Source organism: Indicator indicator, chromosome 3 (genome assembly GCF_027791375.1).
Source record: "Indicator indicator isolate 239-I01 chromosome 3, UM_Iind_1.1, whole genome shotgun sequence".
Lineage (NCBI taxonomy): Eukaryota > Metazoa > Chordata > Aves > Piciformes > Indicatoridae > Indicator > Indicator indicator.
Window position 1 is genome coordinate 16617561 of NC_072012.1, and position 24433 is coordinate 16641993.

The window sequence follows — 24433 nt, forward strand, 5'->3', positions numbered from 1 at the left end:
TCGATGTTTCTGTCCTCTTAATAATTATAGATTGGAAAGCACACAGGGTCATCCCCCCCACTAGAGAGGGGAGCCTGAAAGCTGAGCAAGCAGATAAGCAGTGATATATTCACTATAAAGGGAGCCTGCAAGATTTAGCAAATTACTGCCCATAAAGAGCCTTCAGATCCTTAAGAAAAAATGCTGACAAAATGCATTTTATTTTTGCTGTCATTTAAGAAACAACATATATTCGAAAACCATGAGGGAAAAAAAGTGTCTGAAATGAAAATGACCCCTGACCATTAAGTCCACTCTAGTCAAATAAAACACATCCTGTTTTTGTAACTTCTTTATACAAGGCAGATCCTGGTCTGTATACACTCTTTCCAGTCAAGGATTTGACCCATAGTTGAATTTTAGTTAGAAGCAGAGGTGATGGAAAATACTATGTGCTGCACCCACTTCACTTAAGATAAAGGGCCACATCTCTGCTTGGGGAAATGCAGAAAATTAAGTAAGTTCATTGTACTGTCTCTCAAATAAAATGAGTTGGTTTGTACCAAGTTTAGAAATATCCTGTGTCTGTATTGGATTGACACATTTAGGTAGCAGCAGGGCTACAGAGGTGGCTTCTGTGAGAAGCTTCCCCCATGTCCAATGGAGCCAGTGCCAGCTGGCTCCAAGATGGACCCCTCACTGGCCAAGGCTGAACCAATCATTGACGGTGGTAGTGCCCTTGTGGTAACATATTTAAGAAGGGCTAGAAGTTACTACTTAAGAGTAATTGCAGCTGGAGAGAGGAATGAGAATATGTGAGAGAAACAACCCTGGACACACCAGGGTCATGAGAGGGAAGAGATGCTCCATGTACCAGAGCAGAGATTTTCCTGCAGCCTGTGGTGAAGACCATGGTGCAGTCGGCTGTCCCCCTGCAGCCCTTGGAGGCGTGTGGATGCCTGAAGGAAGCTGCAACCCTGTAGGAAGCCCATGCTGGAGCACGCTCCTGGCAGGACCTGTGGAGACAGGAGCCCACACTGGAGCAGGTTTTTTGGCAGGATGTGTGACCCTGTGGGAAACCCATGCTGTAGCAGCCTGTTCCTGAAGAACTACATCCCAGGGAAAGGGCCTGTGCTGGAGCAGTTTGTGGAGAACTGTCTCCTGTGGAAGGACCCCACATTGGAGCAGGGTAAGAGTGTGAAGAGGCCCTGTCCTGAGAAGAAAGGAGTGGCAGAAACAACATGTGATGAGCTGATGTACCCCTGTACCCCTGCACTTCTGGGGAGAAGGAGGTAGAGAAAAATGGGAATAAAGTTAAGCCTGGGAAGAAGGGAAGGGTAGGGAGAAGTTGTTTTAAGATTTACTTTTTATTTCTCATTATCCTACTCTGATTTTGATTGGTAATAAATTAATTTCCCCAGATGAGCCTGTTTTGCCCATGACAATACGTGCTGAGTGATCTCTCCCTGTCCTTACCTCGACACATGAGCTTTCATTGCATTTGCTCTCCCCTGTGGAGCTGAAGAGGGGAGTGACAGAGCAGCTTTGGTAGGCACCTTGCACCTAGCCAGGGTCAACCCACCATTCCTTTTTTTGGCATCAGCATGGGAGTCACACAGAGAATGCTGGCTGTGCTGCTTCTATGTTTTGCCGAGCTTGGAACACATTGATACAAATAATGGCTGTGTGTGTTACTTTGCTGGCTTTACTGTGCTGGGTGAGCTATTTTGTGGGGAGGATGGGGGAACTTGGGAACATGCTAGTGCAAACCATAGCTATCTACTGTGCCTTGGCATTGATGGCCCTCCCATGCTAGTAGGCATTCTTTGTGATGATGTTTATCTTCTGGAGTACCCACTACATGTACTCTTTCCAGGAAGTGGCTGGGCCTCACCTGCTGATGGGAAGTAGAGAGTAAATCTTTTATTTTCCTTTGTTTCCATGCATAGCCTTTGTTTTAATAAACTGCCTTTTTCTTGACCTGCAAGGTTTTTCCCATCTTATTTTCCTCCCCATCATGTCCTACTGAAGAAGGGAGTGATAGAGCAGCTTGGTGAGAACCTGGCTACCAACCAAGGTAAACCCACCACAACATCTAAGCTTCCTTTACAGATAACAGTGATCTGATCAATAGTCAATGAATCCCAAGTGCTGTCAAGCTAACCAGCCACAGGTACATCCTATGACTGTGATGAGAGCTGCAACAGCTAGGTCACATGTAAGCAGCTACGTGCAGACACCTAAATTTAGGTGTCTTAATCTCTGTGCTGAGTCTCACCTTTACATTAGGGAAATGAATCTGCCTCCAGTCTGCTTTGTGGAAACACAGGTTTAAAATCCAGATTTTAATATCTTTTATGAACTAAATGGAGAGAAGTAAATGGTATGTAAAATGCAATCTGAACTGCATTTAGAGCTGAATATAAACCAGAATAAGAATAAAACAGGAATCTCTTCTATATGTGCTGTGTCTTGTCTTTAAATGTATACATGCCTCCTACTCAGCTGTTCGGATGCCAGAACAGGATCTGCCTCTGTAGAAATAGATCAGGATCATTTGTACTCTTCATGATTATAAGCTGATTATCTACTTTTGAATAGATAAAATACACTGTGATTGTTCATCCTTACTGACAATCAAATGTTTACCCTGCATTGAAATCTGCTGCATGGTTGATACTTTCAGTCATCTCAACATCAAAATCAGTGCTGATACAGTAATGATATTAATGATTCTTGATACTTCTGTTGCAAATGGAAATCAGGGGTTTAAAGGTTTTAGTGTTCTCAGGTGATGACACTGTATGCCTGCTTAGGTCTAAATACTTAGCATTTAATATAGTGTAAAAACCATGAGGCTCACAATCTATTTGTGCCAGAAATGGTGCATGTAACTAAACATTTTCACTGTTAATTAAAGCTTTCTCATACAACACCGATGAGTATTAGACAAATACCTTGTAATCAGGCAGCACTCCAAATTTGCTCCTGTGTTCACACTGGATATTGCTGATAATTATCCTCTTCCCAATCATACTATAATAGAAAACATAACTGGAATGAGATGGGCTCAACCACTGCATTCTCCTACCCTCAGCTGGATCAGCTATACCTAACATTTCTAATAATACCTTTTTTTAAATGTACTAAAATAGTATCTTGTTCTTTACTGTTTTCTTTACAAGATTGGACATTGGTTGATGCCATTTTGGGGGACAGGAATTGTTTGGATCAAAGAAATAGGTCAACAAACCTCATGCTTTTTGGATTATTCAGAATCTTGAACAGAGTGCAGCTACAAATTACCTGTCCATACAAAGAAAGGAGACTAGGGGGGTTGCCCTAGCTGTCATATTTGGACATAACTGAAACGAGAACAGTAAGCTTGAGGATAAGGAGAGGAGAATTGTCTTCATTAAAAGCCTGCCTCTTCCTACAAAAAGTAACAGAGTCTCCTAATGATAATAATGGGCTTCCAAAGCCAGATAACTATTTCTGAGCAGTATCAAGTCATGCAGGTCTAATAACAGGAACAGGACCAAATTATCCTTTGGAAGCATGTCAGTGATTTTTTTACAAATGAGTGGAAGCAATAGGTGTGCAGCTGAGCACGATACAGTTCACAGCCTGCAACATTCCTCATATCTGAACCCTGTCCCATGGTGAATCAGTGTGAAGCTATGAAAAGGAAATGGGGATTCCTCAAGGCAAATTCTAGTCCCTGTTGTAGCAGATAGGAGCAGATGGAGGAAACAAACAGACAGCTCAATGTTTAACAGAACTCCCTCAGCAGAGGACAAATCCTGAGGTGGCCTGGAGCTGACGTAGTGAAGAAACAAGGGGGCATCAAAACATCTCTGTTTTTATGTCACATCATCAATGAGGCTGTGAGCAGCCAGATTTAATTTAAAACCAGCATTAGAACTGCTCAAATTTAGCTTGTGAATACCTAGCTTTAGTGCCTAAACTTCACTAAACTAGTGAAGATCTGGGCCAATATTTTCAACACATTACTGCACCTGTCCCTCCAAGTGTGCTGTTCTACTCCTTAAGTCTCAGAAAGAGAAAAAAAAAGCCTATAAATGTTCTGGCTGACATCTAGAATGACAGTAGTCCCCACTTCTCAGGGAACCAGGTCTCAGATGGGGAAAAAGCAAGCCATGAAAGAAACTGCTGTGGCAGGAGTGACAAGCACCCCCAGAGCCATTCTGCAGTTGTGGCTCGACTGTCATCCACATTCAGAGGTTAGTTGTTCCAGTCCCTGTGCTCAAAAGCTCTTTCGTCAGCTTCATTCCACTCCTGTTACCTCTTACTCCAACAATTCTCTTTTCAGTATCTCTTCTTCCCATTTGTATTCTCCTAACCAGTCCTACATCACCAAAATACTACATAACCCTACATGCGTACTGTCAGATTGCAGCCTGCACTTTTACATATGCATTAAGCTGATTTTCTTCAGCTCTGATCTTTTTTTGGAGCAGGGAGTACACTGCCTTGTGGTGGGGAGCCTCGTACTTTTTCAGCCTTAGGCACTCCTGTAATAAATACGATTTACTTTCCTAATGTCCCTGTGATCTCACTACTATAGACTGATCCAGACCTAGACAACTGATTAATGTTAATGTGCACTGAAGAATAATAGATGGTCTTCTACTATCAAAAAGCCATGCAATTATGTACTTATGCTGCTCTTCAATTTTGGGAGCAATTTTGGAGAGTAAAGGTGCTGTCTGAACTCCATTCTGTACTTTTATGGCTCTGAGACTAGACTGCACATACGTCATTAGCACTGCATATCCAAAACCTGAAGTAAGTCTTCATGAACAATCATGAGTTGCCACTAGCATCAAAGCTTGAGAATTGCTGTGCTAGGTCCAGAAAAGCAGCAGATGGAAACCAGGTGCCAATAAAGTCAATTCAGCCATCAACTTCAAAGAGTACCAAGATTCAGCTAGCTTGCAAAGGCAGGTACTCAGCAATTCAAATGAAACTTTATGCCACTGTCAACAACCAAATGTGTATGTTCATGAAAAACATGAAGAAATTAAAAAACTTCACAGCCACAATTCATTGATGTAATCATATTTTGTATACCTCAGATGTCCAAATATATGCTGGGAATTGTAGGACTACTTGAGGTGCTCAGGTTCCTAGAGCTGAACATGACAAGCACAAAATGTACTCCTGAAATAAAAAGAAATAAGTTTTTTAGAAGTGGAATTTAAATAAATTACAGTCCAGAAAAACTACCAACTTAGCTCCCAAACTAAGCACATAAACACTGATGCATGAGAAATGCAGGTAACCAGGTTACCATGCAAGGTAACTTGTTTAAAACAAGTGATATCTTAGACTACATTTTTTAAAGAAGACTTAGCCATACCCTTATATTTGTATACTGTACAGATCTAATTGGACAAATAATGTACCCAGATGTAAGTAAATGAACGTTGATGGGATTAAGTAGGATGTAAATTGGGGAAGTATTTGATTTCCGTGCTTCTGATGAGAAGGGGATGAGAAGAGACAGTGTGCACATCTCTCCTGCTGTCTTGTGAAGCCTGAGCACAAGTTCCCCATACAAGTGGCATGTGAAAGTGAAAATATAAGCAAAGATAAATGAGTCAGTTGGCTGTTTAAAATAAATGGAGCTCTACGAATTCACTGTGATGAGTTCATTAAAATGTTCATTGATAATTGATAAGCCTAAGAAGGTTTGCAGTACTAATCAGCTCATCTCTCAAGAAAACAGCTACAGATGAAAATCTCTAGTTTCCCATAGTGCTGCTGTTGTGCAGGAAGTTGTTTTCCATGACAACAGCCTAATTGTGACCATAGGAGGTTATTTTAGCCTGATTTCCTTTCGAAATATGATCCTACTCCTCATCTCCTGCTACATTTGACAGCAGGTGTGAGTTCTCAGTGATCTTAATTATCCACCTTTCTTAAGAACACTGATGGCCACAGAGTAGAGACACTAACACAAGAAAAACTGCAGAGGTCACTGGGCGATCATCTGTTGTGTCTCACCTGCCAAAACCCTACAGTCTTCACACCACAGCATGTCTTGCTCAATTAATGGACAGGATGATGGGGAGAACTGGTGGTGTGGGAGGGGAGTGAGAGGGTAGGCAGCGCAAACTGTTAGAGATGTAGGCACTAGTAAAGACAATTTTCTGCAAATTTTAATTCAGTCATGCACTGTCGCAGTGACCCAAAGTTCCCCTTCTATATAATCCCCTCCCTTAGTGAGTCTGTTTGGCACACATACAGACACACCTGTGCCCCAGCTTCCTTCCGTGGCCCCTAACTCCTCTCTGGGTGAGAGGCAAGGCTGGGCCTATCCCAAGTGATGCCTATCAGTTGGCAGACTCATGTCGATTAATTGGTTGGTAGGTCACACGTGAGATAGTTGCTCACTAAACTTGTGCTGCAGCCTTTTCCTTACTCTAAGCATTCATTTCTTTTTGTTCTCAACAATCATTTTCTTGCAAGCTTTAAAATCTTTTTTCTTCTAGCCTCCTTGACAGACTTGGCTGATCAGCAGACATCATTCCCTGAACCTTCTTTTTTTCCCTTCAAAACTACAATACTCCTTTATTATAAAATGCCCCTTTTAACTTGTGAATTAGTATTCCCTAAATACAAAATAATTTTCTGTGCTCATTATGTATTAATATTTCCTCTGCCTGGAAACAGGAACCACAAGCACTTTGACACACAGAGTGACAGGATGTTACTCCACAATACCAGACAGCTGTGTTGAATCAGACCATCGCCCCTTCCTTAGTGCCAACACACTGAACTTAACATGTGTGGCCTTGATGAGATAAAATGTACAGTGGGAGGATTGAGGCCAGCTGGCTTATGGCCTGAGCCCAAACTCCTACCTGGCCTTCCCTCCCATACAAGGGAAGGAAACACACAGGAGCAGTTGGCAACTTCCCTGATGATTCCTTGTCCTGCCCAGTGTTGCCACATTTGACACAGCACAGGGGAGATAAGGTGTAAGATAAGGTAAAATATACAACATTAAGATATATGTCACTGACAGCCCAAGCAGCATTCTGGATTGAGCCTCTTGCAAGAAATATTTCACTTGAAGACAATTTAAAGCATCCTTTGTCCCTCACCACAGTCTGATGTTGACATGCCTGGCTTCAGCTCCTAATGGAAACATTTTTTTCTGTGACTGTGTAAACTTTTCTACCCAAGATAGATTTTGTCTGTGTCATCCCCATGGACCTTCTGACTTTGGTGGTACCAAGGAACACTTAACTATTAGGATTCTGTCATTCTCTTGTTTTCCTATAAAACTCGCACTCATTTTTAAGATTCTGAGTAGAAATCCTATTTAATTGAAAATAAATGAATATTTTTCCCTAGTTCTAATATGATGCCTCTGGTGGTTGTGAAAAGCAAATGGGGTGAAAAGAAACTGAAAAGAGACAAAATTCTGCCAAATGGCGAGAAACCAGTGAACCAGAAGAGTCCAGAAAATTCAACACATTTTGCTATGGAAAAGAGGTTACTAGCAAAGGTGGGGAACAGGGTAGGTGGAGGGTGCAATTTTGTGGTGAGAACTGTTATTTGCAGACATGGCTTGGAGCAAAGTCATGCAGTGACAGTGGCTGTCCCCAAGTATGGAAAACTTGCAGGTAAAATTTGTTCATGGCCCCAGAGAGCAGCTACAATTTACCTCTTCTTTCACATCAATGTTTTTATCCTTAATCACAGCAGAAAAACACTGAAATCTGGAAGTGAATCCTGAGATACGGTGAGAGGATTGTCAGGCTGAGAGGATTCTGATACTCTGTTTCTCCCAAGAGGTCCCTGGACTGAGATTGGCATTTGTACCTCTTGTGTGGGTGAGGGGAACGTTCACACCATCTGCAAGAGGCATCTGAGTGGTTTTTCTTGGTTCCCTGCACAATCAGTACAGGGAAGCAGGCAGCCTGGAGAGGCATTGGGAGCAGGTGTCTAATTTAGACACTCTGACCAGCCCTGCAGAGGAGCTCATTGTGTAGGGAGCTTTGCAGGATTAAGTAGCTAAATTGGGAGCCTAAGGTTAGATATTCTGGGGGCAGGAATGAATGCACTGTTTTTCCAAACCTGTTACAACTTCCCTTATATTTGCTAATTCTGATCATTGTTCATATATCTTATGAATCTCATAAATGGAAGGTGCATATAAAAAAAAAAAAAAAAAAACTAAAGCTAGGGAAGTATGAATTGCTTGAAACCCTCTGAAGAAGTGAGGACACGGAAGGATGAAACCTGAGTGTGAGATGGGTAAGAAAAAAAACAGCAAATAAAGAGGAACATGGCTGGGTCTAGTGACAAAAGGGCTTTGATCATTAACCTGGTTCTCAAGCTGAAGTGAAAATAAGTAGCATCCATTTCATGGAGCAGTGCTGCCACACACTGACAGAGGAGAAGCTCTGAGCAGTACTTGGAAAAATTGGAGCAGTAATGGCACTGGGAGCTTTATGTTTAATGTCAAGGCCAAAAAGGACACTGGCTTCTTTGCTGAAGGACTGCTAAATGTAACTACAGGAGGCAGCAGTACTGCCAGGTAAGGACCTCAGATAAGCCTGACTGAAGTGGCCGGTATTGAGCTCAGTTTACAGGGTACTACAAAATATCAGTAGCACTCATGGAGTTAACACTGGATTCACGTCCTTTCTTTTAGCAGAAAAACCTTTTTTTTTTAAATTGCTTTCTCTTAGAATACAGGATAAACTTTTCTGATAGTCTGCTATACGTTAATTCCCATAACTGATTTTTAATTACTGTTTCTGGTAATTGAAGCTACTCTAAAGAGAAGGCTGATATATGACGTATCTTTCTGTGGCTAAAGTAAAGCAGAAAAATATCTTTTCAAAGAAAACCCCAAAGGTAGGACCTAAAGAAGGTTAGGTAGCAAAGTCATATGAATTCCAGGCATAAACAGAGTAAAGAGCTCTTAACTTCATCCCTGAGGAAATTCCAGCCCGAGTGAGTATTGTCCTGAAGTTTCCGTGCTACTTTTATCTTAATACCAATACAGAAAACATAAATTGTCTAAGGGTACAGTAAAAAATGTTACACAGAAAGCACGCATCATGTGGTGCTGGGACTCAGCTTGGAGTCCTGGTTAAACGGGAACAGAAAAGGAAAATCTTCTTTAATCTTCCCTCTAGGCAGTCCTGAAGAGTTCCACATCAGAGAAACTGCAATGCACTCATCTATCTACTTGCTAGCAGAATTCACAAAGCAGGAAAATTAATTATTTTCCTTGGCCTGGGTGCAAGAACAAGGTCCTGCTCTCCCTGTTATCCTGGAACTACTACACATCTGACCAGAATTAAGCAGTCAGAGTTTTAAAGGTGCTGAACCCCTCTGGCTCCCAGTGGGATCTGAATGCCTTCAGCAGTGTTGAAAATCAGGTCACAAGATCCTGTGGGAATACCTACATTTCACAAGAAATAATTTGCATGAAACTCAGCTAGGGATATGTCTATGTCATGTTCCATAGCCCACATTTTTCATCACAGTATCCCATTTAATAGTAGAAATGTCTTTATGTGTATATTTACTCATTTACTTATATGTGTATGTGTTTTATATTTCATCCCTCACCTGGAATACTATACCCAGCTCTGGAGCCCTCAACACAGGAAGGACATGGACATTATGGAGGAGGTCCAGAGGAGGGTCATGAGAATGATCAGGGGCCTGGAGCACCTCTGCTACAAGAGTAGGCTGAGAAAGCTGGGATTGTTCAGCCTGGAGAAGAGGAGACTCTAGGGATATATAATAGCATCCTTCCAGTACCTACAGACTACAAGAAGGCTGCAGAGGGACTGTTTACAAAGACCTGTAGTGAATAGGATGAGGGTCACTAGTCTGAAATTAGAGAAGAGTAGATTTAGATTGGATGTTAGGAGTAAGTTCTTTACTATGAGGGTGGTGGAACACTGAAACAGGTTGCCCAGGGTAGCTGAGGCCCCATCCCTGGAGATATTCAAAATCAGGCTCAACAAGGCTCTGAGCAACCTGATCTAGTGGAAGATGTCCCTCCTCACTGCAGGGAGGCTGGACTAGATAGCCTTTGGAAGTCCCTTGCAACCCAAACCATTCTACAATTCTATGGTTCTATCCCAACAAGGTTTACCTTTGTCCTGGGACAAGCTGCTGTTCAGATTGACCAGTGGGGTGAAGCAGGTACTGCTACAAGGTGCGTGTCCCATCTGGGCTTACTGAAAGGAAAGAAATAAAGACTCAAATAAATACTTGTGCTTCATAAAGAGGATCCTGTATTTACTAGATTTGGTTTCTGTTCATGCTGTCTAGGATTAGAACAAAGACCCCAGAGTGCTTTATAGCAGCTAAGTACACTTGAATTTCAAGACAGTTTTCCTGTCACTGCCCTGAAAATTGATGTAATGATCTAATGATGAAGTTTCATTATGTCCTTTATTATATTTTGTATGAAGTATCAATACAGCTAAAGGTTAGAAAAGCCCCATCTGCTACTTGCAATCCTAGTTCCTAGTTGTCTCCAGTTGGAAGTGTGAGCTCAGCCTTAACCCCAGCGCTGCTAGCAAATGCTATAAAAAGGAATCTGCCTGAAATTGGAAGAATTCTTCAGCACTTCCTCAGAGAAGGCAGCAGCAGGTCTTGTTAATGCACTGGGGAAGCTGCAGCCAAAAGAAAAGTCTGTAATGGGGGTGGGTGTGAAAGGAAACATGAGGTTGTCAATCAAAGTGAAAAAGAACAGAATTTCCCAGGAGTGTTTTGGAGAGGACACAAAAAAGTTTAGTTTTTGCTTGGAGACAGACAGAAAAAGGCCAGGATGACAGAGAAAGAGAAGGAACTGAATGAAATAAAGAAAAAAAAAAAAAAAAAAAAAGAGATCGTGTTCACAAGGTCATCTCAAAAGAGGTCACTGATCAGAGCTGAGGGGATGGAGAACTCCTCCCAGAGCTGGCACACACACTGTATGCTGGCCTTTGCCACACCAAGCAGAGACTTTGAAAACTGAAGTGAAAGCCCGGTGCAGACCTAGCTCTCAGGTGTACCAGCATCCTTCAATGCTTCAAAATGTACAAAACCCACTCTTGCCACAGTAGAGCCACAAAGCCCAATGGTCTGATGGTTTTTTGTTTCAGGCAACACAAAATCAGTAAGAAGAAAATGCATCCCCACACTAAGCTGTTACTATCCATATAAGTAAATATATTATTAAACACAGAATTCTAGTGGGTTTTTTTATGAGGCTGATGCTCAGAACTGAAAAGCCACAACTGCCATTACAGTCAGAAGAAGCTGCAGAGGTTCAACAGGCACTAATGAGGACTAGAGACATATTTGGGAACCTACAAATACTGTACCAGAACTTAAAAGAGTGGGGAGATCAGGAAGTAGAAGCACAGATTTATATTTAGAAGGAACATATGTTGGACAAATGAGGTACTATGCCTCTGTCAGAAAACGGAGCACAAACAATGGAGACTTACATCTGTGTAAAGCACTTCAATTACTAATACTTTCCCCTTGCATTTAGGAAAGGATACACGATGAGTAGGTGGCATAAGGAAGAGAAGAGAACCATGATTGGGGCATCCTCTATCTCCTGCTGGAACATCGCTGCTTGGCCTTTGGGCCCATTAGCATCTCATAGCAGATGAGATTATTTGCTAGCTGCCTCATCCACACAGCTGCTTCTTTCCCAGGAGACTCCCTGAACCAGGTGTGAAGAAAGAGAGGTCATTGCTCTTGCAAGTAAATGGAGAAGAGAAGAATGAAAGAAATGTGAGAGGTTATATTGCAAAGTGACATTGTCTGGAAGAACTGGAGAGAGTTGTGCATCTCACAAACTAGGAAGATGTACTATGCATCGCACCAGGAGCTGGCAAAGGAGAGATTTGAGGTTCAGCAGAAACACAAATGGAAAGGGACTCACTTCCTCAGATCCATCTCTCTAGTAAGCTAGGCAGAAGCAGTACATAAACTCTAAAAAGGCCTCCTGAGGCTCCTCTAAAAAAAAAAATAAAAACAAAAAGCCCCACCCCACAACCACCAGATTTTATCCATGTGGCTTCTACAGCAGGGCTGTTTCACAATCTCCCTCATCTAATGGCAACAGCTTTGCTCCTTCGTTTCCAGCTCAGATATGTTAATGTTCAGTGGACACCCATTTCCCATAGTGTCCACACAGTTCTCCATCTTATACAGCTTTTTGCCTTCTCAGATTGCAAAGTGCCTGTCCTCTGAAGACAGCAGTAAAGTCCTTTCATATTTGTTTTGCTAGACTCCAGGAACAACACTCTTCTCATCCCTCTTAACTGGTTCTCCATTCTATGCTGCTTCTATTCTCTCTGCCCGTCTTTTAGTTTGTCTTCTTGAACGTGGGTGACCAGAAGCAATAAACAAAATGAGCTGTGAATGTACCTGCATGTCCCTAAAGTACTTCGAATTTTAAAATCACATTTGAATTTTAAGATCACCTCTAAAAATCACATGTGATTTTTTGTTTCTTAGATGCATCATAGCCTATGGAACTAATGGAGATACACAAAGCCTTCTGCACAATCATTTCCAAATGATGACCTCCTACTGAATAAATTATTATTAGTTCCAAACACTGTAGTACTGAATTTCGTCCTATGCTCTCGTCTTTAGAGTGATCTAATTATTTCCAGCTGTCCTCTCTACTATTCACAGAATTGTTTAAGATCTAGTCCAACCATTAACCTACCACTGCCAAATCACCACTAAACCATGTCTCCAAAACCCACATCTACACGTCTTTCAAATACCTCTGGAGATGGTGACTTCGCTGGGCAGTCTGTCCCAGTGCTCAGCAACCCTTCGGTGAAGAAATTTTTCCTAATATCTAACCTAAATCTCCCCTGGTGCCATTTCCTCAGGTCCTATTGCTTGTTCCCTGGGAGAAGAGAGTAGGTCTCACCTCATTACAACCTCCTCCCAGGGAATTGTAGAGAGTGACAAGGTTACTCCTGAGGTTCCTTTGTTCCAGAATAAACCCTAGTTTCTTCAGCCATTCCTAAGAAGACTTGTTCTCTAAACAGTGCCATTCTCTGGGCATGCTCCAGCACATCAGTGTGTTTCTTGCAGCAAAGGCCCCAAAACATTTTGAGGTGTGGTCTCACCAAGTGCTGAGGACAGGGGGCAATCCATTCCCTAGGTCTGCTGATACAAGCCAGGCTGTTGTTGGCTTTCCTAGCTGCTTTTGCTCACAGCTGGCTCATATGCCATACATCTCAACTTAGTGTCACTAACAAGGTGTCTCAGTATATCCCGTGTCTCCATCCTGCGGTTCTAGACGCAAACACTCTGTGGAATCAGAAGTTATTGCAAGATTCAACATATTCTAGTCCCCTTAACATCCCAGAGATACCCGTTGATGAATGCTACCTTCCTACACAGTTCTTCCAGAGCAAAGACTGTCCCTGGAGGTCTGAAAACCGTCTGTATAGGTTTATTGTGTGCCCTGGCAGCATTCACCGCCCCGGGAGCAGCTACAGGCCGTCCTCACCCGCAGCACTCCCCGAGACTCCCATTGCCGTGAGGAGACGGGGGGGCTGCGGAGGGCTTGCAGCGAGCCCGCTGCCATGGTGAACCAGCGCCCCGCGGCGGCCGGGCCCGGAGCCCGACAGGACTTCGGCTGTGGCTCAGGGCGGGCAGCAGACCGCCGGCCTAGGGGTCGGTATTGAGTCGACCGCCGCGCCTGCTAGGAGCCAGCCATGGCAGCTACCAGGCTGTGGCGGCTGAAGAGGCCCCTGGCCGCAGCCTTTAGCAGCGGCACAGCAGCGAAACCTGGGCAGCCGCCCCCGCCGGAGAAGCTGACGGTTCGGCGTCAAGCAGGGGGTATCCGGTGAGGCGGCGGTAGGGGCGGCGACGGGGGGAGGAACCGCCATGGGCTCGTCCCTGAAGCAGTGAATGCGTGTATGTTTTTTTATAGTAAACTTGTATTTAACGGCTTTCACAGAAACATTATCTTGAGCAACCCCCGGAAACGAAACGCCCTGTCCCTCTCCATGCTGCAGTCCCTCAAGGAGGACCTGCTGCACGACGTCAAAAGCAAAGACCTGCGAGTTATAATCGTTTCAGGTACTGCGTCATTTTAAGGCCGACGGAAGAGCAGGCGCGGGTGAGGGAAGGAGCAGAAAGGCGATAAGGAAGAATTCAAACCGAAATGTGTCACAGAATTACAGAAAATGGGATGGGAAGGGACTTGCGTATTGGTTTTCAGACAGCTAGCCAGGACCATGTGTAGGGTATGCTATGGATGCCTTCACCATTCAGACTCTGCCCTCATGCTGGTTTATACTCACTTCAGTTTCCACTCTCATTTTCTTTATTCCTTGTTCTTGAACATGCCATTAACAGTTGATTTGGGTTTTGTGATTCTGGGTCTAAGAAAAAACATAGAAACACGTTTCAAAATGTCTGTATTTCAGTCAGATTATGCAATGTGTTTACATAGGCTGTGAGGTTTTGCCTTATGCAAAAACAACCAGTAGATAAAGTAATTGTAAAAAAACATCTTAAACAAAAGAAAAGCCAAGTTCTAATGGTTACCAAACTAAAGAAATCACATTCTCAGATACAGGGTTCTATGCAGGAACAGGTTGAGCTGATAGGAGGCTTTTTGCCTTTGATGGCAGCTATAGATTGCAGTAAACAGGGCTCACATAGTTTCTTCAAGTCGTGTACCCTGTACCCCTGTTCTAAGCCAGGATCAGCCTCAATGTCTTGACACCAGTTTTTGAACACTGGTTTTAAAACTCTCCAAAGAAGGAGACACCATAATACCAGTGTCAGTCACATGTAACCTGCAGGTGTAACACATTCTCTCTGAGCCTATTACAGTTTTCTTTCATGTAGATATTAACCTGTAGAGTTGTTAAGGATAGTGAAATTTGAGCTGTTCTTTTAAGCCTTTTCTTCTTTTTTCCATTAGCTATTTTAAGGTATTTTTCCCTTCCAAACATCTTGGAGAAATAGCTTTCGTCATTTAGGATGCTGTTGTTTCCTGTATATTAAGAAAGATGCTATGTTAGTGGATAGAGATGTAGAAAGTGGAAGTAAGCTAACTTCACAGGGGTCAGTTTAAAGAGATATATATATATATATATATTCAACATTTTAAACAGCAGTTATGAAACACTTCAGGTTCTCCTTTGGGAGTACAGGAATCTGTGAGTTTGCCAGCACAGTTTCTTTTTGTTGTTGGTTTTGTTTTAGTTCAAAAGGAAATCGTAAGTTCTTGTTGATTTACAATTCCCTTGCTGAGTGGAACGCAAAAGCAATCTTAAGGCAATAAAAGACTTCTCAGGGAGTGCTTCGAGTCTTTAGCACAGACTTTGCAGTAGATTCTTCAATGAGACACAAATGGAGATGTGATTACTTTCCAGATATGTGTTGCTGATCCCATCAGCTGATTGATGTTAATTGTGTGGTTATTTCTGGATAGACTGTGTCACAATAATGTGAGCCATAGGAAACAACTGCATAGGTAAGGTCATGTCTGCATAGATGTAGCTGGAATCATCATGTCTACACAAATATCTAAAACTCTGAAGGATTCAAAAGCATCACACTGGCTTATTTTTCATGGCAGATATCCTCATGAAAAGGAAAACCTGTTGTAGATAGTGTACCTGTAAAGGCTGTTTTAATCTTGGCTGTTTTAATCTTAGCTGTTACTGGAGGCAAGCACTTCCAAAGCTTAGGTTCACAGAAACTTGTTCTTTTGCTGGCCAAATGCTGGACATGCCTTTTGGGATTCTCTAGATGAGAGTTCCATCAATAGAGGAAAAGCTGCCCCAGCAGTTGTTATGGTTCTCTTCTTGCAGAGCAATGGGTTTGTTTTTTTTTTATTTCCCTCTCTGTGGCCTTGAACACCATGACACAAAACTCTTGATGCTTATTTAGCAAAAGTTAATCATTAATACTGGGTAAAAAAGATAGAGACTAAACAGTATCTGTTAGTTTGAGAGCAGAGCACTCCATCCTTGCTGCAGCTGACTAGTTTACATTGTACCAAGGAGCTGTTTAGAGCACTCTCCTTAAAAGAAACTGGACTCATAATTGTAAAGTGTCTGATTTTTAACTGACTTAACCTGGAATGGAACTAAAATTAGGTTTCTAAAAATGTTTTATGAATATTACTGTGCTTATGTAGCAATTTCAAGTTGTTACAAAACCCAGAAAGCAATGTTTTGGAACTCCCAAAGCTCTTTTTTGACTACTGACATCTAGTTACCTGAGACATCAATATGCTGCTACTCCTGGTTTCTTGATAAATTCAGACTGACTTTTCCTGAAATTCTTTGTAGCTGAAGGACCTGTCTTTTGTTCTGGTCATGATTTAAAGGAACTGGCAAGTGAAAATGATGTGAAGCATCATTCCCAAGTGTTTGAAATATGTGCAGAGGTAAGCAGTTGTTCTTAGGTGCCACCTGTTTTGCCTAGTATTAAGAGCAAGCAATGCTCTGGTTTAAGGAGGGACATCATTGCTCATCTGCTAGCTAAAGCACAGACTCTTGCTCCAGATTCCTTGCTTTTTGCTGCTGTGCCATTTTTATACCTGATTCTGGTGAAATTGTGTTTTACCTGAACTTTTTTACATGCAAATAAAAGGGGTAGAATGCCAATGTGCATATCTCCTATGACGGGTATAGTCATGGCCTGTTGCTGAATTTAGCCAGTGTTCACAGGATCACCGGATGTTAAGGGTTGGAAGTGACCTCTGGAGATCAAGTCCAACCCTCCTGCCAGAGCAGGACCATATAACCTGGTGCAGGTTGCACAGGAATGCATCCAGGTGGGTTTTGAAAGTCTCCAGAGAAGGAGATTCCACAACCTCTCTGGGAAGCCTGTTCCAGTGCTCCGTCACTCTTACAGTAAAGAAGTTCTTCCTCATGTTGAGGTGGAACTTCCTGTGCTGTAGTTTACATCCATTGCTCCTTGTCCTTTCACAGGGCACAAGTGTGAAGAGGCTGTCCCTTCCTTCTTGACACCCAGCCCTCATATATTTATAAATATTAAATCCCCTCTCAGTCTTCTCGAGACTAAAAAGCCCCAGATCTCTCAGCCTTTCCTCATAAGGCACATGTTCCTTGCAGATGAATATTTGGGCAATGTCTTTCCTAGAAATCTAGGGATAACCACTTTCAAATAACTTGTGATCAAATGTCCATTCCCAACATTAGACTAATAACTCAAGAGCAGCTTGAGTGGACACAAGTAGACTCACTGATTACCCAGTCAGCAGACCATAGAAGTTCTGGTTAAAAAGGCACAGACCTGGAGGCTGGAAAATGAAAGGGAATCCTGGAGCCTTTGGAAAGAATGGCAAAACCCCCTTTGATTGTAACAACACTAGAATCTGATGCCTGATCCTGTTCAGAGTCACCACAGAAAATAATTTGAAACCTTTTATTCTAGCTCCTCCAGTAACAGTGATTTCTGTGCACATTGTCAAGCCCATATTTAACAAATGTCGTAAAAGCCACGTGTGACAGTTGCCACTGAGGGACATTCAGTGTAATTATGAAGGAATCATACTGGAAGTTTTGCCTGGGTTTCACCTTGGTGTGCTGATCACCAAAAAGGGAAGCACAAATATGGCTGAATGACAGGTTAGTCTTTTCATGAGAAAGGAACCAGGGTTCAGTAATTTAGCAGACAGTAGTTTAAGATTAATTTTGCAGTTACAGGGTAGAATACCAGTGTGTTGTCAGCAGAAAACTGAACCATGAAGCGTCTGAGTCACAGAATAGGAAAGACAGGTAGAAAAACTGTGAAACTTACTCCATGCAATGTGATATCAGGAGTTGATAAATTTCTAACTTTAAGGACCAGGAGAATTTCAATTGTCCTGTCTGTATATCTAGCATTGCAACTATACTCGGGATTAATGAGTAGCATAGTAAGCTTAAGTTTGATTAGTAAGGACAAATAGCAAAAAATAATAGAATGTCAGCATTTAGAGTTCAAGACAAGCCTAGCTTTCTACGTGAGAATGGTGCCCTGATGTGCAGTAAGTTTAGTAAGGGAGCATTATTACAAATAAAGAATGCTACACCCATTTCAGATGAGGTCAGTAGAAAGAGAAAGGTACTTTTGAGGGTCTCCAAATCAGGTTTCTTCCTAAATACCAATACTTAAGTAGAGTGGATCCTACACTAAATGACATGCCTACAGCATTGTGGACTAGGGAGGCCAGAGCATTGGACTGGTTTTCACGAACTTTGGATTCTACATCTAAAACTTGTAATGTTAAGCAGATCATCCCAGCTGCTATCGCTCTGCTTCCCCATGTGTATCACAATGTCAGCAGTACTGTGTAGTGCAGTATTCTAGAACAAACTACTTGTCACATACAGGTTTGAGACAGCTGAGAGTACTACTTCTCCAGAGGCTTCTCAAACATAAACCTGTGAGTACCATTTTTTTTTTTTCAGAGAAGCAGCTGACTTTGAACTTTTACAACCACAAGAGTACTCTGAAGTTGTTTTTCTGTACGGATGCACATGTTGTTCTTCTCTTGATGTCTGCTTTTCAGGATCTGCTGAAAATTTGTTTTTAAACATAGATGGAAGAGCAAAGACAAGGACTGATCAAAACTAAGCATAGGCGATTTTGCTTAAGCAACATAAAATTTGCTAGGTTTCATCTACTGGACAAATTGAAGTAGTGAATGAAAATTCATTATCTTGCTACACTAAGCTAATATGAAATTATTTTTTTTAAATCCATATAATGACTAACAATTTAACAAGTATTTTCTATCTTCTGGCATTAGGAGAGCTTTTTGATTCCCACTTTATGGAAGGAAAACCTGAGTTAACAAAGACAAATTAATCTTTCTTAACTTCAGCTATCTGAAGTTGGACATCCAACCATCAAGAATTATCTGAGAGAGAGAGAATATGAGTGGTTTTCCCCATCTTATTCCTAATGCAAACAGGAAAAATTGTTTCCTGGCAGGTAAATCTCTCCCTGGAATGCAAAGTAAGCCTAGAAAGACATCCAGCACTTGGGTGAGATTAACCCTGGCTTAAGATCATGCAGAAAGCAGCAAGAGGATGGCTTATTTTCTTGGGACAGAGAATTTATAGAGTCATTTTTCCATTCTGAGGCAAATGATGGTGGGAATGGTATGTCTCAGATACACATCTTTCCATAGCCAGGAACACCAGACCTGCTGTGCAGGGACACCCACATTCCATGCAGATCTGATAACAAGTATTCCTGCCTTTAGTTCTTGCGATTTCCATTCCCACTGGAGTCAGGAGGACCGACTCATGCTACATAAACACAGTGGAGCAGTTACTGGAACAGCAGTGGTTGTGTGCCATGTGTATGAGAACAGGTTTTGCAGAGAGCTTATTTCTTTTACTAAATTCCAATTAAAAAAGCTGAAAAATGCACACATGAGAGGTATGAAGCAGTTGCAAGTGCTAGTACAGCCACTGCTTAAATGTCAGGTACTGATTGACTGACCATTTTCTTTTGTGCATACAGGTTATGACTTTAATCCAGAAACTTCCAGTACCAGTGATTGCCAAAGTAAATGGCTTGGCTACAGCAGCAGGCTGTCAGCTTGTGGCAAGCTGTGACATTGCAGTGGCAAGTGAGAACTCCCAATTTGCTACTCCAGGAGTTAACATTGGACTGTTCTGCTCCACACCAGCTGTGGCCTTGGGCAGATCTCTTCCAAGAAAGGTAGGTTTCCTTCACAGACACTGATTGAAATTTTGCAAGAAGGAGATTCTCATGTTAGGAGTTTCAGTTCCATCACTTATTTTCCTGCAGTGCAACATTCCATTCAAAATCCTTCATTGTAAAAGACATCCTCATAACTCTTCAGACTGTGAATAGCAACAAAGGGATGAACTCTTGTTTAGGGAAAGCAGCTTCCTACTGATGAGATTCCAACCAGCATGAACTCATAACAGCAGCACACCAGCTCAGCAATCCCTTCCCTCTCCAACAGTCAGCTCTGTGCTTTAGACAATGATGTTCTCCCCTGGTGAAGAAACCCCTGCAAGTTCAGGATATCAGTCCCACCAAGGTACCATTTATTGCCAGGCAGTGATATTTCACTGCCAGCATGATCTGCATGGATGCAGATCATGATGCTTTAAATAGCATCTAAAACCCTCCTGTATTTTCTTCCCGCTTTATCTCCTGCTGATGGTGACTACACATCTCTTACTGCATAAACAATACTATGCTCTGAAAAGCTTCTGTAATGGAGAGAATTTTAAGTTATGATCCAGTTGGATTCATGTGGACACTCTCCAAGCCCATCTGGGCTCTGCTGAGATGTAGTGACCTAACTGCACAAGTTCAATTGCTGAATAAGAGTTTCAACTTTCAATTTCCTATCCACAAGGCCATCCTGATAAAAGACAGTCTGTGGGCTTCTCCCAAGTGTGCTGTGGTGTACAGTTATGGCTGTTTCTGAGTTAGTATTCCTGGGACTTTTGACTACCTTTTTAAAGTGTGTGGGTTACTCTTTTTTCTGTGTCACTTTCCAAAGCAGCATTCCCTACAGTTCTCAGGATTACTGATTTTACCTTTTATCAAATAAAATGTTGCAATTGTTTGTAGCTACCAGAGCAAAGATACTAACGAAGATAATCAGCTCTTGTGATTCAGGGCATTGGCTGATTGCATCAGAAGTCATAGAAAAAATTCTTATGAATATATGATTATGTAATAGTCACTGAGTATTTGGGGGATTGTTCAATTTGAAACCTCAAGTACAAGATGCTGGAAGCAGCAGGTGACTAAAATAAATGCAGCTATAACATTTGAAAGTGCCCCCAACCAAAACTAAGGCAGGTATTTTCAAAACTTACCATTGACATAGTATATCTCTATTATATGCCCAGCTTAAAATACTGATTGCAGTCATTTGACATTGTGGACCACATTCACATCTTTCTTAATTCCTACTGCAGTCACTAAGGATTGTGAGCTTTTGAAAAGAAACCCAGCAGTGTCAGTCTAAGCAGGCATCACTGGGCAGGTTTGGAAAAAGAACAGCTTTAGGCCTGGTTCTCATTGCTGAAACCTCTTAACACTTCGCTGGCAGTTCAGGAGGCCAAAAGATTTAATTCTTACATTTGTTTGAAGAGCAACTTGTACTTGGAGGCTGAAATTCCCCAAACAAACTGAAGCAGCAAGGCAGTTGAACGACTTAATACAATATTTTTCTCTTATTCAGGTGGCATTAGAGATGCTTTTCACAGGAGAACCTCTTTCTGCCCAAGAAGCATTAATGCATGGGCTTGTCAGCAAGGTGGTACCAGAAGACAAGCTGGAAGAAGAGACCATGAAAATCTCTCGCAAGATATGCGAAAGCAGCAAATCCGTACTGGCACTGGGGAAAGCCACCTTTTATAGACAGATTACACAGGACCTCAATACTGCTTACAAAATGACTACTCAGGTCATGGTAGACAATTTGACTTTGAGAGATGGGCAGGAAGGTATTGAAGCCTTTATTCAGAAACGGAAGCCTGTCTGGTCACACTCTCAGGATGAGAAGAAATGAATATTATTTTTAAGCTCACCTTAGCTGTGCTTTATGACTCTTATGCAGCTGTCTTTGAGAAATTCACTTTTGTTCTTACTGGAAACTAAATTTCTCTTCTTATATATGCCAAAGACACAATGAATTTATTCTAAATATATAATAAATGCTAAGGAAAATCAAACCAAATGGGTTTTTTTCAGCAATGAATTTCATCTGTGTTGCTAGAAGGGACTCTCTGCTGCAAAAATCAGTTTAATATGTCCAAGGTTACTAAAGGAATCACAGGCACTAAGAGTTCAGATCACCCTGCTCAGTACCTGTCTCCATAGTTGTTGAGGAGAATTTCCATTTATTGTTGTTAACAGAGAATTAAAGGTCTTGGACACTTTCAGAGGTGAGGGCAGTACCTGTAACAGTGGATTCCATATTTTTAATGTGTTACAGACAAAAGCCTGCAACAGTAGTCCTTTGCTCCTTATGAATATATCTGTTTATGAACTGTATGCAATATTGCTTTGTCTCTCTCAGCAAATCCCACTTCTCCATTATCAGTTCAAGCATTTGTCCCAGCTTTAGAGTTTTGCTGTTGGCTCCAGTGAAGCTGAGCATGGCTTGGAGGTGTTTAGTTTCACAAAGGGCACTCTGCAAAACGACACATTGTGGGCTTCATCAGAAATTCTCACTGGCAGGGGTTTGACCCAGTTGTAATTTTCAGGCTGTATGTCTATGGTTTATCACAGCAGCTTAGATGTGTTAGTTGGAAAGTCCATCCTTGTGCTCAAAGCTGGGCTTTTACCAGCACTGCAGCAGTTCATTTGTGGATTTATGTTCTTGACAACCTCCAACAACAGCGATTCTGCTGCTCCTCTGGGTAGTCTGAGCCTCAAAGCAGCATTTTTTTGGCCATTGCCCCTGTTATCTTTGTAACAATTTTCAAACAGTCCCAGGCTGCAGTTAGACCGTGTTTAGACTTCCCTGTGCCAGACTGAAAAAATGCAGCTTCCTCCACTCTCCTTGTAGGTCATGTTACCTAGGTAACCAACTTGGTAGCCCTCCAGTGTACCAATTACAGTTTTTCCATATCTCTTTTGTACTGGTTTTGTCGAAACTGGACCGTATTCCAAGTATGGCCTTACCAGTGCTGAGCAGAGGAGGACAAATTGCTTGCCTCTATCTGATGACCACTTCCAGCCAGTCAGTATTGCTCAGTGTGCATTTTGTGTTGTGATGAGAGTGCACTTTTTGGCTTGCATTCAGCCAGACATTGACTGCAAGCCTGGTTGCAGCAGGACTGCTGCTCTGCCAGCCAGCTCCTAGCTTGTACTGGTGCTTGGGGTTATTCTTTCCCTGGGTGTAAAACCTTCTGTTTCTTCTTAGATGATGGATCTTTTGGGGTGAAGCCAGGCCATTTGTTGTGTCAGCCATTCCCCCAATTTCACATAATTGGTGAATTTTCTGAGGATGTGTTATTGATGATGACAGTGAATGATAGCCTCAGAATCAGTCCATAGTGATCAACATGGGATAGCCTTTCAGCAGATACACTTACTCTGAAGTTTCACGTAACCAAACCATGAAGACTTATCCATTTCATCCTTAACTGGGTAACTGAGAAAGACCAAGTGAATTACTGTATAGATCAGCCTTTTTTCCTTTGTTGGCTATAGAAGTAGCCTAAAGTGCCTGCCTCAGACTTAGGTGTCTTAAGTTACATCAGATGAATCCTATTTACAGCTACTAAACCTCCCCTATGGGACAGGCTTTGAGATTTGGGGCTGTTCAGCCTGGAGAAGTGAAGGTTCCAGGGAGACATTACAGTAGCTTTCCAGCACCTCAAATGGGCCTACAAGAAAGCTGGGGACTTTTGATAAGGGCTTGTAGTATTAGGATGAGAGGAAATGGATTTAAGCTTGAGGGGGATAGCCTTAGAATTTATAAGAGGTAGAAATTCTTTACAGTAAGGGTGGTGAGACACTGGAACGGGTTGCCCAAGGACATTGTTGATGCTCCCTTCTTGGAAGTGTTCAAAGCCAGGTCAGACAAGGCCTTGAGCAAGCTGATCAAGTGGAAGGTGTCCATGCCCATGGCAGGGGGCTTGGAATTACATGATCTTTAAGGTTCCTTCCAACCCAAAGCATTCTATGATGAAACGTGGAAGTATCGTGAACCAAGGACTCTTTTAACGTGGGTTTGGTCACTTGTCCTTGGTTCCATGTCTGTATGACTGTTAAAACGTTCCATTTTTCAGCTCTTCTCTGGAATAAACCAGACAAAAGTCCTAGGACAGTTCTCTCCAGATATCAATTACTTTGAGGCAGCATGAATGAATTCACAAGATTTAGCTCACTCAGCCCTTCACGTGTCCTCATACTATCCCCATAGTCATTGCTGAACACTCCTGAGCATCCTCAGCATTGTGCTAAAAACCACCCTGCCTGTTACTTTGGGTGTTTTAAACTGAAAAATTACAGCAATGAAAGGTCAGCAATTCTGTCTTTGGGCTAGGAAGGTGCTGTATGGAGCTAGAGGAAGTCCAGGCCAAGTACTATGCAATGCAGTTGCTGCAGGTCTGCTTCAGAAAGACGTAAGCGTGACAGTGGCCTTGCAAAGGCCATTGTTGGTAGTGTCAGCCTTGTGGTTGTTCCTTTGTGGAAGTGGTCTCATGGTTCAGTCACGTAGTGGCAATGGGCTGTACTCTATCATCAGATGCACTGCTGAGATCAAGGTGTTGAATGATACTTTGCTGCTTACACGCAGCAGAACTAAATTCTGTTACTGCTTATACTGGAGCAAGGCTGGAACAGTTTGGAGCAAAAAACAGCCTCTTTTCTTTTTAACTGGCCTACCCATTTTCATTCAAACCAGTGATGTCAGTACTTGTATCATTTA

The 24433-nt window shown here is 42.2% G+C and overlaps 1 protein-coding gene across 1 annotated transcript; it reads left to right on the forward strand.

Annotated features, from left to right (window-relative positions):
* The first annotated feature begins 13979 nt into the window (after positions 1-13979).
* On the forward strand, positions 13980-21600 carry ECHDC3 (enoyl-CoA hydratase domain containing 3). Its single transcript, XM_054399763.1, has 4 exons — positions 13980-14097; positions 16329-16426; positions 19522-19722; positions 21233-21600. The coding sequence occupies exons 1-4, from the start codon at positions 14025-14027 to the stop codon at positions 21560-21562; spliced, it is 702 nt and encodes a 233-aa protein (XP_054255738.1). The 5' UTR covers positions 13980-14024; the 3' UTR covers positions 21563-21600.
* Positions 21601-24433: the final 2833 nt, after the last annotated feature.

Coding starts and splice junctions, on each gene's coding strand:
- ECHDC3 (XM_054399763.1), top strand. CDS start 14,025: ATGCTGCAGTCCCTCAAGGAGGACCTGCTGCACGACGTCAAAAGCAAA. Junction 14,098..16,328: donor GCGAGTTATAATCGTTTCAG/GTACTGCGTCAT, acceptor AATTCTTTGTAG/CTGAAGGACCTGTCTTTTGT. Junction 19,723..21,232: donor GCAGATCTCTTCCAAGAAAG/GTAGGTTTCCTT, acceptor TCTCTTATTCAG/GTGGCATTAGAGATGCTTTT.